Source organism: Pleurodeles waltl, chromosome 3_1, assembly GCF_031143425.1.
Source record: "Pleurodeles waltl isolate 20211129_DDA chromosome 3_1, aPleWal1.hap1.20221129, whole genome shotgun sequence".
Classification (NCBI taxonomy): domain Eukaryota; kingdom Metazoa; phylum Chordata; class Amphibia; order Caudata; family Salamandridae; genus Pleurodeles; species Pleurodeles waltl.
Window position 1 is genome coordinate 1,785,984,670 of NC_090440.1, and position 12,231 is coordinate 1,785,996,900.

Genomic DNA, 12,231 nt, shown 5'->3' on the forward strand with positions numbered 1-12,231 from the left:
GCAGCTTAAACTGGTAATTTTACGGGTCCCCAGTGGCTGTTATTGCCCTGGCCCCTGAGGCTGGCCTGTGCCAGACCTGGGTATTCATCGTTTACTATGTGAATATTGGAGCTCAAGGAATTGGCAGCAGTATAGCACTTAGGCCCAAAAAATGATTACATGTGCCAGTCCCTGAAAAAGCAAGTTATGTATACACAGACAGACTGACTGAAGAAAAAAACAGAACTGCCAAATATTTTGGGGCAGCACATGCATGCGCTTCACTGTCAGGCTCGCAATTGAGCACTGACAAAATCATGTACTTTCAAAACAGCATACCGGTGCCATACTTACATAGAGTGGTTCACATTGTCATTACAGTACCAATCACTGAAGGGAACTACTTTGTGTGTGGATGGGCTCATTGTGAAAGGCGAAAATGCCCCTACTCACAGTGAAGTTATCCAGTGGCTGGACTGGGCTGACCCATTGTCCCAAGCTGTAGTGGTTGGGCTTAAAATGTGAATGACACAACAACAGACCAATGGGTGAAGAGAGCTGGTTAAAAGCCCCTATAAGCATATATATAGTAAAATTAAAAGTTCTTGGCTAGAGCCAGACCTAAAAATATGTGCAGTTCCATGTGCAAGTGCTTACTTGCCTGTGCTGGGGAGAGTGCTGCAGTGACATATGAAGTGACAGCTTCAAACTGCAGCTCCATACTTTTCTGTAGGTTGCAGTCTGGCAAAAGCATTCCCTCATATGGATGCAAACACCATATACAATGGAGAAGTCCGGTTATTAGTGACAGAAAACACTGACTTTATTTCTGTCACTTGAATGAACAATACATTTTCTGTCCTTCTCGTTTCTCCAATCAGCAAATGAATGCTTTCTAACTGTGCAAGTTTTGGCAAGGAGTCGTGCTTCCAGCTTTACCATCCAGGCCACCCTTATTCACCTAATATGCGAAACAGGTTACGATGTTTATTTTTCAATGAATTATTTATGTAAAAAAGATAATAATCCTTGTCTAGAGTAGTCCTATTTAAATCAGTTTCATAAATGTAAAAGTTCCGATTTTGAGAGGAATAACTTCATGGTTCTTTTTTCTTCTCATTTCTCTTAAAGAGCATTCCCAGTGGTTCAAGGCAGTGTGGTAGATCTTCTCCCTGGAAAAAAGAGAAGACAACAGTAACTCATTCTGTCCCACCTTGGGTATCCGCTTGCTATCTCCTTCTTTCCTAAGTTTGTATACGGGAGAAAGTGGGATGGATTTATGAAACTCCCATCCGTTCTTCTCCACAAATTTGGACTTTCCCATGATTGCCTCTCTGGGCTGGCCTTCATATTTCTGTTGATTATTCGGTTGCTGTCTCGTCTACAGACACTCCTTTATAACCATGGTCTTGCCCTTCTTTCATCGTGTCCCTGCTCCAAGGTGCCTTGTGAGCCTGATTTTCCCTCAGTCTTTCTTAAGGGTTTTACCCTGTTTCCTTGTGTTATTTGGGACCCTTTCAGACTATCTGTCCCATGTTGGATCCATTGCCTTCCAAACATAGATCCTGATTCACATCTGGCGGTCTTACTGCCAATTCGCTGTGGCGGCTGACCCGAAAACACCGTCAAATCAACGATGTTCCACCTGCCGTATTTAGATGTATTGCGTTTGAGCCCAGGACCGCCACAATGGAGTGCTCTTCCTAGTCATCTGGGTTGCGGGTTCTAGCACAGCCTGTTTAGATGTCACAGTCCTGCAGGCGGTGTACTGGTGGCAGTTTGCTGGTGGAGGGAGACAATGGACATCATACAATGGCACTGGCAATGGAATAGAGGTAAGTCTCTCACACACACACTCTTTCTCTTTCTCTCTCTCTCTTTCTCTCTCTCTCTCTCGTGTCCTCCTGCATTACACACTACACAACACATACACATTTATATCCATTGCCATTTCACCACACCACAGCATGCACATGCCTAAACTAAACACGCTTTGTCGTTTATCCATGACACAACACACATTATTGACACTGCACCCACACATGACACAACCACAACAGTCGACACAGCTGCACACTCATCTGTACAAACACACACACACAAGCACAACTACATACATCATGAAAGCGACAACTACACAAACCCACCTGAATGTGACACACAGCAACACAACACCCAACCAAACATGCACAACGACAAGAAACCCACATGCAATTGCCACACTTAGAGATACATCCACATCACCCACTCCAGCTTCCTCCGCCTCCACCAACCAATCACATTACACACACAGAGATACACGTGCTGACTCACATAGACAAGTTGTAGCACAACTTCTCAGGTACAGGTCCACTCGCAATGTGCATACATCGACATAGTCGACGGGTGTGAATGTCGAGTCTCTGTGGTACCAGCATTCATTTGGCAATGAATACTGACACCACAATGACACTTGTGTATGTGTGCAATATGTGTCATGTACCAGTGTGCCCCATCCATGTCCCATACAAATGTGTTCCCGACATATTCATGTCACAGTAATTTAAAAAAATTACTGTTACATGTATATGACTGCAGTGTTTCTGTGCCTTTATGCAGGTTCGTTTCCTTGAAATCCAGTGACTGGGGGAGAGGGTTGTCATGTTTCTTCCGTAGTCCAGTTATAGATGCGACGGAAAGCGGTTGTCCAGTCCAAAACGGAAGTGGAATGGGGATAAAAGGTAGGTTTTTACCTCATCCCCGTCCTCCACAATTCGACAACTCAAATGTGGCGGTCAGACCGCCATAGTTGGCTTGGCATTAAGGCACATACAAATCTGCAAAAGGGTAAAGGAGGCTGGAGTCCCACCATCAGCCCCAAATCTCAAGACTGCCATCAAGGTGGCTGGAGATTCTTGGTGGAGTTGGCGGGACTTGGGAGCTCTTTCGCCTATGGTGCTGCCTAGATCTAAATTGGGCGGGCGGACCGCCAAAATGGCAGGCTGGTTTTCTGATTGAAAACCGGTGGGAGGTCCATTACCGCCAAGATCTAAATCAGGCTCATAGTCAAAAGCATGCCCAGTGAGTAGACCACTGCATGTTAGGAGGCTGGAACCAAAAGAAATCTTGTGCTGGACCTATTCTTGTCAAAGGAGCAGAACTGAGCTGTAAGGTTATTCGTAGCATAAAAGATTGATGCTGCAAAAAGTTATTTATTGAGCAAAATATCAGATTGTTTGCGATTTGTTGTACATCTTTGGAAATTTCTATTTATCTATGGTGTGTAATAATTATGGACTGCCTTTTCTTCATCTAGATTAGTAAAATCTTATTTTGTTTAAATTACAAGTTACTTGTGAGGTGAAAGCTGAACAAATTTTTTTTACAAAGTGCACATTGGCTGGTGCTCTATATGTCGGAGTTGAGATTTAAGGCCATGCTGAGAAAGTACTTGTGAAAAATAAACAATGAGGGGTAGCAGAAAATGGCATGTGAGAGCAGAGGGCCATGACCAAAAACTAGATGTTGTAAGGGTATCTTTGGGAAAATTATCCTAATATTTAAAGAATTTCATAATATATTTCTTTATCTTTCAGTTCGTTCGCTTGGTTCCATAGCTCTCAGGAAAGCTGAAAATATTGCTTTGAAATACCACTTCAATTTCTTCAGTGTTAATCTAAATGAAGAGCTGGTTGCATTTTATGGAGGTAGCCTGCAGCGACAAACCAAATTTGTGCACCACTGCATTAAAACTATTTTGAGACTATACAAGGTAAGATGTTTGTGTAAAATATGCAAAAAAAAACGTCCTCTAGTGTAACACGATTTTGGGTGTTTTTAGGTTCCAATGGAAATGGTATTATTCATATTTAAAAAAAAGGAATGTGGGGAATTAATTAAGTAATGTTTCTCCCCTCTTTTCACATATGTCGCTAGGAGACACCTAGAGGACCAGGTAGGAATTAGTCTTACCTTGTTGCATGTATGAGTACACAACATGTAACGGATTGTAGGACATTAGGCTAAGACTTTTGCTCTGATGAAGGCCGCAAGACTCGCTTGAGAAAAGAGTTTCCGAGCCAAGGACTTGTAAGAGGCCGAAACATGTTGACAATAACATATGATAAGTGATTAGGGTGCATTGATTCTTTGCGATCATTATTACATCATTGAGTCTGTTTTTAACTACCTCGCGTCGTCATCAATAAAGTAATATCTTTAGACAGGCAGAAATGTATTTTTTAAATTTTTCAGTAAACCTGGTTTTAGCTAACCAGAATAAGACTTATTCTGATCTCCGTGTCACAATAGGAGCTGGTTCTTCTGTGGGGCTGCGGTTGAGACCACCAAGCCAGTATCATCTTGGCTTGGTGGGTTGGACTGGCCTATGATGAAGCATGACACTATTATGTGGGTGAGGCCTTTCCATCCATAAAATAATATCCTTTAGTGAGAACCTAAAAACGTTATGTTGACTGGCGGCAACTTGAACCCACTCCACTGTGTGATATGTTTAACAATCATCTTAGCGCCATTATGTTCAGAGTTAGATATAGGCATATCCGCCTTTTTTTGTGAAGACTCCTGGAATATACTGACTGTAGTAATGGTTCCAGAGTTCTCACTGTCACACAATGAATACATTCTTTCCAACAGGAGAACATGAGAGTTTGTTCAAAGTGTTGTAACACCTGTCTTTACAAGCCTCTCTGATGCTCTTTCTCATAGTTTTTTTTTTTTTTTGGAGCTCCAAGTGGACACACACTTGTAAGCAGTCAGGATTCATCCTGTGGGACATAGTCCTTCCAAGTATTCAAGAGGTAAGAACTACAAAGAACAAGGAATAAAATGTGTACCAGAGACAAGCTGCAAATAATTAATCAGGGTACTCTGTTGGCTTGTACTAGGGTACATCCATTATCCGGTTCAGAGGAGGACAAAGTAGGACCTCCCAGTACCCTTCGGAGTCCCACTTGACAGCAGTATGAATTATAACTGTTATCGCGCCTTGACATCTTTGATGTCACACCTGCTTACAAACTTCTTTCCACATATTTGAAACTCATTCAGCATTACACAAGAGTCACTTGTGCTCCCCTGCTCACCGCTTTGACTGTGACAGTGATACTGGCCATACATACCTTAAAGACAAATTTTAATTTTGAAACCCTTAGTATTGTCTGCAGCACCCACATACACAAAAAACAACAGTGCCAAACAGAATATCTTCTCAATATGGAACATTAAATTACAACCACAATATAAACCCTTTATAGCATTGACGTGTGCCACAATTAAGTGTGTGTGTACAGAATGCAAATTTACAGGTGTGATAGGATTATGGGAAAGATAGCTATGTAAGGGTTTCATATGAAAGTACTGCTCCTCCGACAACCTTCCACTGGAGTCCTCCTCACCCCAAGCTCCAGGGACTGTATGATTAGAATGGGATCATCAATGAGAAAGCGTAGCCCTCAGTTCTGTAGTGTACTTAGTCATACTTTTATTTTGATGCAAAGTAGTTTTTATATGTAGTATGTTAAGAAAGAATATTTTTGAATAGAGGAACTTAATAAGATATTATATAACAGGGATTTCGATAGAGACTGCTATGTACCAGGGTGTGTGTTGAAACTAACTTTTGAAACCTTTGCATTTTCTCTTTAAGGGCAGAGATTTTGCACCCCGCAGTGTTGTATTGGTTGGACATTCCATGGGTGGTCTTGTTGCAAGAGCATTGCTTACGCTGAAGAATTTTAATCCTGAGCTGATTACCCTCATTGTAACACAAGCCACACCTCATGTTGCGCCAGTGCTGCCTACAGACCAATATCTGATCGGTAAGTTAAGCTTTGTTTTTTTTTTTTAAACAATTCTTTATTTTGCTAACAGTTGCAGGTGAGGTTATCTAATCCTGAAACTAACAGTGGGCTACTACTTTGCTCAGTTCCCAGTTCTCCCATTCACAGCAGAACAAATAGGCCCTCATTATGATCCTGGTTAATGTGGCGGTAATATCGCCAACAGGCTGGCAGTACATACCGCCACATTATGAGATTGGCAGCCAACCCGCCACTTCGCCACTCATACCGTTATGGCGGTATGAGCCACCAGGCAGGAGATGTCTATCTCCTGCCCGGTGGCTGACATAGTACCGCCCATGGCGTTATGAGCTGGCCTACCACCATGGTTTTTGTGGTGTTAGAAACGCTACAAAAACCATGGCGGTAGGCCCTACAGGTGACAGGGAATTCCTATCCTGTCACTGGTAGGTGGCTCCCCACCGCCAACACTCACCTGATGCCCCCCCATCCAAACTCAACTGATAAACAAACAAACCTCCCACCCCCCTCCGATCCACTCATTCATTCCCCTACCCCCTCAGATACATTCACACCGCCCCACACACGCACACACCACACAACTGACCCCACAGCCACACACGTACACATCAACCCCCCATCCCACTACAGTCACAGCGCCCCACACCCCCCATCCCCGCATACACGCACATAGACACCCACACGCATCACGCCTACACCCATTCACTTATACTGGCATACACGCATTCATACACACATTCATACACGCTTACTTCCAGACATACTCACACACATTCGTACATACAATCACACTGACATGCAGACATGCACTCACTTCACCATTCTTGCACGCATTCACTCACACGCATACAACCACGCAAACAACACAACACACACACACCCACACATTCATGCACACACTCAGCCACACAGAACACCCCCCACCGTTTCAGCCCCCTTCCCTGTCGGACGGCCAACTTATCTTGTCTGGCGGGGAGGTCTTCCGGCAGGGAACGGGAAGGGGCGCTGCTACTGCCAGCAGAACACGGCCAGGCCGTATTACTGGTCATAATACGGCTGGTGGAGTCCTTCTATTGGGGTGGTGCTGGTGTTAACAGCGCCAACTTACCACAGTCCACCACCATGAGCACTGCCGGATTTCTGCCATTATTGTGGCGGAAGTCAGGCAGTGCTAATAATATGGCGGACGGATGGTAGCTGCTGTGACAGTATGTTGCGGCGTCACCGTGGCGGCAGGTGATATGTACCGCCAATGTCATAATGAGCCCATAGTGTCCAGTGGGGAATGGTGGGAGTGGGGAGAACAAATAGGAAGTAGAGAGAGTGAGGTGGATTATCGCGACAACAGAATGTAGGAAATATATGTCCCTATTTATGTATGGACCATACCTAATAGTCTCATCAATTGAGCATTGTGGCTTTGACAAATTCTAAACTTAGAAATTTCTGGAGAAACCTACACAGGAAAGCTCTTATCCAAGGCCCAACATTAAAGGAATCAGAGTATATTTCTGAATATTATATTGCCTCCACATCCTAACCTAATAGTGATAGGTTGGCTTGAAAACATATTATTCTGGTAAGTAACTGATCAGCGTTTTAAGAATCTGAGATCAATGAAGTCGTTACATGCTATGTAATCAGAAGCAATCTCCCTTGTTATGTTAATGTGTGTCCCCGTGTGTGTGTGTGTAATTGTCAAGAAGGATTTAACCCTATCTTTACCTTCACTGAGTCCAAGATGTAGGATCTGCCCTACGTGCCCACGCTCCAGTTCAAACTCACTGTATACACCTGGATCTCGCTTGTTTGTGGATTTAAGAGGGGGGAACGCCGAAGACCCGACCTCCGCAGCCCGGTCAGCCCGCCCCAAAGCACTTCCCGGAACGTCGCAGCACCGCGCGTCCACCCCAAGTGATATGTCACATTTTATTGCCCTCGGCTCCGATTTGTGTTAGCGGTGTCCTGTTAGTTGCTTTTAGTTGGTGAGTGTTCTAGGATATGTTTTATGGCGTTAAGTGCATGTGTGGACTGTGTGCTACCTGTTGTTTTTTATTTTTATTTATTTATTTATTACTATTTATTTATTTATTTGTTTATTTATTTTTTTAAACCAATTTGCTCAGGGGGGTCGTTTATCGTCTTTGCTTTCCAGGATTATAACAAAGGAGTTCCAGATTTCTACTCCCTTTACTTTGGTCCCCCTGTTCTGAAGCGACTGCAGTGTGTATGCTTCTGCTTTTGCCCAGCGTAGGAGCTCTGCCTGCCAGTGCTGCATCCCCGGTGCATTAGGCGCTTTCCAGTGCATAGCTATTAGTCGTCGTACAAGACCAGCGCCAGGTCTATGCATTTATGTATCTGCTTTCGGCCTTTGGGTCTGCCTCTTATTCCCAGCAGGCAGAGTTCCGGACTGGGGGATAATAGGGTATCTAACCATTCGGCTATTAGTGATATTATATCACTCCAAGCGTTCAAGACTGGGGGGCACTCCCATGTCATATGGAAAAAGGTGGCTTCAGCGGTTCCGCATCTGGGGCATTTCTGAGATGAATGAGGGAACATGCGTGCAACTCGATGTGGTGATAGATATGTCTGTTGTATGTAATTGAACTGTGTGTATCGGAGCCTGGGGTTGCGCGACACGGTTTGAGTCGATGTTAGAGCCTGGTTCCACGTGTGCTGTGAAAGAGTAGTGGTTAGTGTCTGGACCCATCTGTTTTTAGCTTGTTCTTGACCTTGTGTGAATTGTGTGGCCAGGATCCTATATATTCCCGATATATTCATTGGATCTTGTGTGCAATTTAGTAAATCATGTAAGATAGGGGCAGCGTTGGGTTCATTGTATCCACAGTTTCATGTAGCGCGTATTAGTTGCCGTACTGCGCCAAACGCGATAAAGTCTCCTCTCCCTAAGTTGTGGGCGTCGGCTAATGCCTCATAAGTTATTAAGTGTCCGTCGCTATATATTTCACCCACTGTTTGTATGCCTTTCTCCGGCCATGTTGTTAAGCCTAGTTTTTACAGCTATCCTTTCGATTTTTGGTATATCAAGAAGTGGTATCTTAGGTGAGTATTGTGGTTTCTTGTCCCCGGTTAATACAAATCAATTCCATATCCAACGTGCATTATTAAGTAGATTATTTTGTATGCGCCGTGATTCGTCTCGGTCCAGCAGGTAGCGTAATATATTGGTGTGACACAAGTCGTTGTGTATAGTTTGTGCCTCTATGTTTGCAGGGTCGCATATCCATTTAAGCACCCACTGTAATTGGGTGGTTGCATAGTATATTTCAAATCGCGGCACCCCTATTCCCCCCCTGTGCAAGTGGGTGATATATTTTTGTTAGGGCCACTCTGCGGCGACCATTACCCCATATTAAGTCCGTCAGTATACTGGTCAGGGTTTTAAAGGAGGAGGCAGGCAGTCACCTTGAATAGTTTTAAGTGGTTTTCCCATAAAAAGTTTTAAAGTCCTATTAGAGTTTGTTAATTTAAGTCATGAGTCTTTGAGACTTCTGGTCACATAACTGTAGGAGGGAAGACTATTCATCCTATGGATACTCGCATGCCTTTTTATTTTGCCAGTATTTCCTTATGGTGACTTCAGTAACATTTGAGAATGCTTTAGAGATCAGGACAGATATGACATCAATATTGACCCCAGATCATGAGACAGGACAACATTGGAGCAAACATAAAATTTTAAGGTCAGACAGCCTAATTGCCAGTATCGCTATAGCTAATGATCATATATGATGAATTCTCTTTAGAGGTCAACAAATAGGTCAACAAATAGTTATCACCTTGAGACCAGACCACCTATTTGGGGCCTGGATTTATCTAAAAGTCTCAGAGCAGCTTTTTTCAGGCATTGCCACCTTGGGGTGATGGTTTGGAATGAGGTGAGAAATATGCTAGTTGTGAGAGGTGGTGTCTTATAAAATGTAAGCCCATCTGAGTTAAGTAGTTTGTGTGGTTTAAAAGGAGGTCTTTCACTGGCATTTACAAAGGACTTATTAAGTTGGTCAATGTGTGAAAATAGTTCTTGATGGATGAGTATGAGCAGGCCAAAAGGTAAATATTTATTTTTTAAAAACATTTTTTATTAATTTTATCACAAATAGACTTATACAGTCAACCAATCCCACATCAACAATATTCTGCTGTGAGAGCGGCCTCATCTCCTCTGCCCTCAGCTCTCTTCAGTCGCACAATGCTTATGTTATCTTGCCTTTCTTTGATCTGTTGTGCAGCTCAGGCTTACACTGTTTCATTATGAGACAGGACATGTTAACCTCCTGTACCACCAGTTTAACCATCTAAATCCTGGCCAGAGAAACAATTGGTGACTGAATCATCTGGAAAAAGCATAAACTATGATATAAATATGTGTGTTCTGAGTTCAAATATTTGAACCCCTTAGTCACCCATCTCATCCATTTGATCTTCTAACCCTGCCATTGTGGTGAAGTCAAGATATTAATACATGCTTACTTTTATGCCAGATTGCCCTATAATCAGAGAAAGATCAAAATTCCTCAGTCTGTGATATCAGATTTTAAAGAGAAGAATCAGTGTATCCAATCTCATTCCGGTGGGATGGATGGATGGATGGATCATTACCTGCTCCCATTAAGGATACGTTGTCCAACTGCTAAGGGTTTGATGGATGCAGGGCGTCTGCTAAAATAGTAAACAATTTTCCATCTTCTAAACTCGCAGTCCCCTGCTCTGTTTATACTCTGGAGAAGTGCCAGGACTCCATTTAGAACCTGGGTAAATGCCATGTTTCCAACGGCAGATCTTATGCTGGCTACAGTGGTGGAAAACTTTACCTTAGTCCTCTGCTTTGTTGAAGGCAGATATACTAATGTACAATTATCCTTTTGGGGGCTGCCAGAGAAATACAAGAAATGACTCCCACATGCTTTGAGAGAACCCCCAGCATGTCAGATACATTTATTTGTTGTTTGTTTTAAATAACAAACTCCCGCTTTGGGAATTTGTTTTCGAAATAAAGAAAACAAACTTTGCTCAGCAGGTGCATTAATTATGTTGCCCACTAAGCAAAGCTTCACAGCCATTTATGGAGCTGCTATAGTAGTGTTTCTATCTCAGTAGAAATCTCTGCTTGCCTGGCAGAGTATGGTGGTATGTTTTCCACTGGGCCAGCGTTGTACATTCCTCTGCTGACCTGGCATACCAACAGACTGGCTGCCATATTCTAAACATGACCCTTAGTTCTAACAGAACTCCAGCTCACTGCTATCCTTCTTGAGATTGAAATTGCTATTAGTTTGACATTAATCAACCTGAAGCATCATGGTAAGAACACCTCGTGTGTGGGATATTTGCACAATTCATAGAATCACATCTATCAATCACCTGGTGTTCAAGTCAGCTGTGGCATTACATCAGTCTCCAATGTGCCCTATGTTATTTAATATTTATGTTCCACCCTTGCTGCATATCATTTGCTCATTTGAATGTCAATCTTTCTTATATGTGGACGACATGCAGATTGCGACCTAACAAGGACCAAACTGTGCGAATAATCAGTACAACTGTGTGGGTGCCATCCAGCAATGGATGGGTCACAGCTTCAGCTTGTTAAAGCTTAACCCTGACAAATTGGTGCTCTCACTTTTAGGTAGACTCTACTGGAACAACTATTTATGGCATGTTCCGTGGACAACCCTCCAACCTCTCTAGCAAAGGTGAAATCTTTGTGGGTAATCCTGGATGAAAACCTAGCTTTTAACCTCTAACTTCCTAGTGGAAAACACCTGCTTTGACCTATTAAATGAACTTAGGAAAATTCTGTTTTCTTCCCAGGTAATCAAGTGCATTGATACATCTTCCTGCATCATGGCTAGGTCAGACTAAGGCAGTGTCCATTATCTGAGTCTGCCTCTTGCAGCTCCAACATATTCAGAATCACGTTGTGAATTTGCTTTGCAAGCTAAAGGGAGTTGACCAGGTTTCAGCTGCAAGAAGTCTTCTTCACTGGCTGCCCAGACGTCAGTGAATACATTTGAATACCCTCTGTCGGACTCATGCATTCTTTTACAATGTAATCACTTTGGGCAAAGTCTGCCCTCTGAAGCACATCTGTCCACAAAAACCCCTTAGATACTCCTGTCACTCTGTCTTGCAGATTCACATATTTAAAAAAGACTGCAGAGAGTGACTTTCTTTCTGCTATCAAGCTGTCTGTTGTGACTAGACCTTCATGTTTTTGTGAGGCAAATTTCAAACCACCGGGTCTTGAGTAAAATAAATAAAGTCTTACTGTTTAAATAAAGGATGTATTGGTCCCCTCTCCTGTCTCTCTGTATTTGATCACCAATATTTGTATTCTTATTTTTAAGTTTAGCATTAAGAAGCCACTTGGGTGCTGTACAAGTACTTTATAAGTCAATATATTCAA

General features: G+C 42.9%; 1 protein-coding gene across 5 annotated transcripts in view; it reads left to right on the forward strand.

Annotated features, from left to right (window-relative positions):
* The window catches only part of PGAP1 (post-GPI attachment to proteins inositol deacylase 1), a 764,579-nt gene that overhangs the window by 69,555 nt on the left and 682,793 nt on the right, over nucleotides 1-12,231 (forward strand). For 4 of the 5 annotated variants that reach the window (XM_069225850.1, XM_069225846.1, XM_069225848.1 and 1 more), the window contains exons 3-4: nucleotides 3,555-3,730; nucleotides 5,627-5,798. In XM_069225850.1, the coding sequence (XP_069081951.1) occupies nucleotides 3,555-3,730; nucleotides 5,627-5,798 (348 nt within the window). Of the gene's footprint in view, nucleotides 1-3,554; nucleotides 3,731-4,677; nucleotides 4,779-5,626; nucleotides 5,799-12,231 lie in introns of those variants that run through there. The other variant, XM_069225851.1, reaches the window with a different exon arrangement.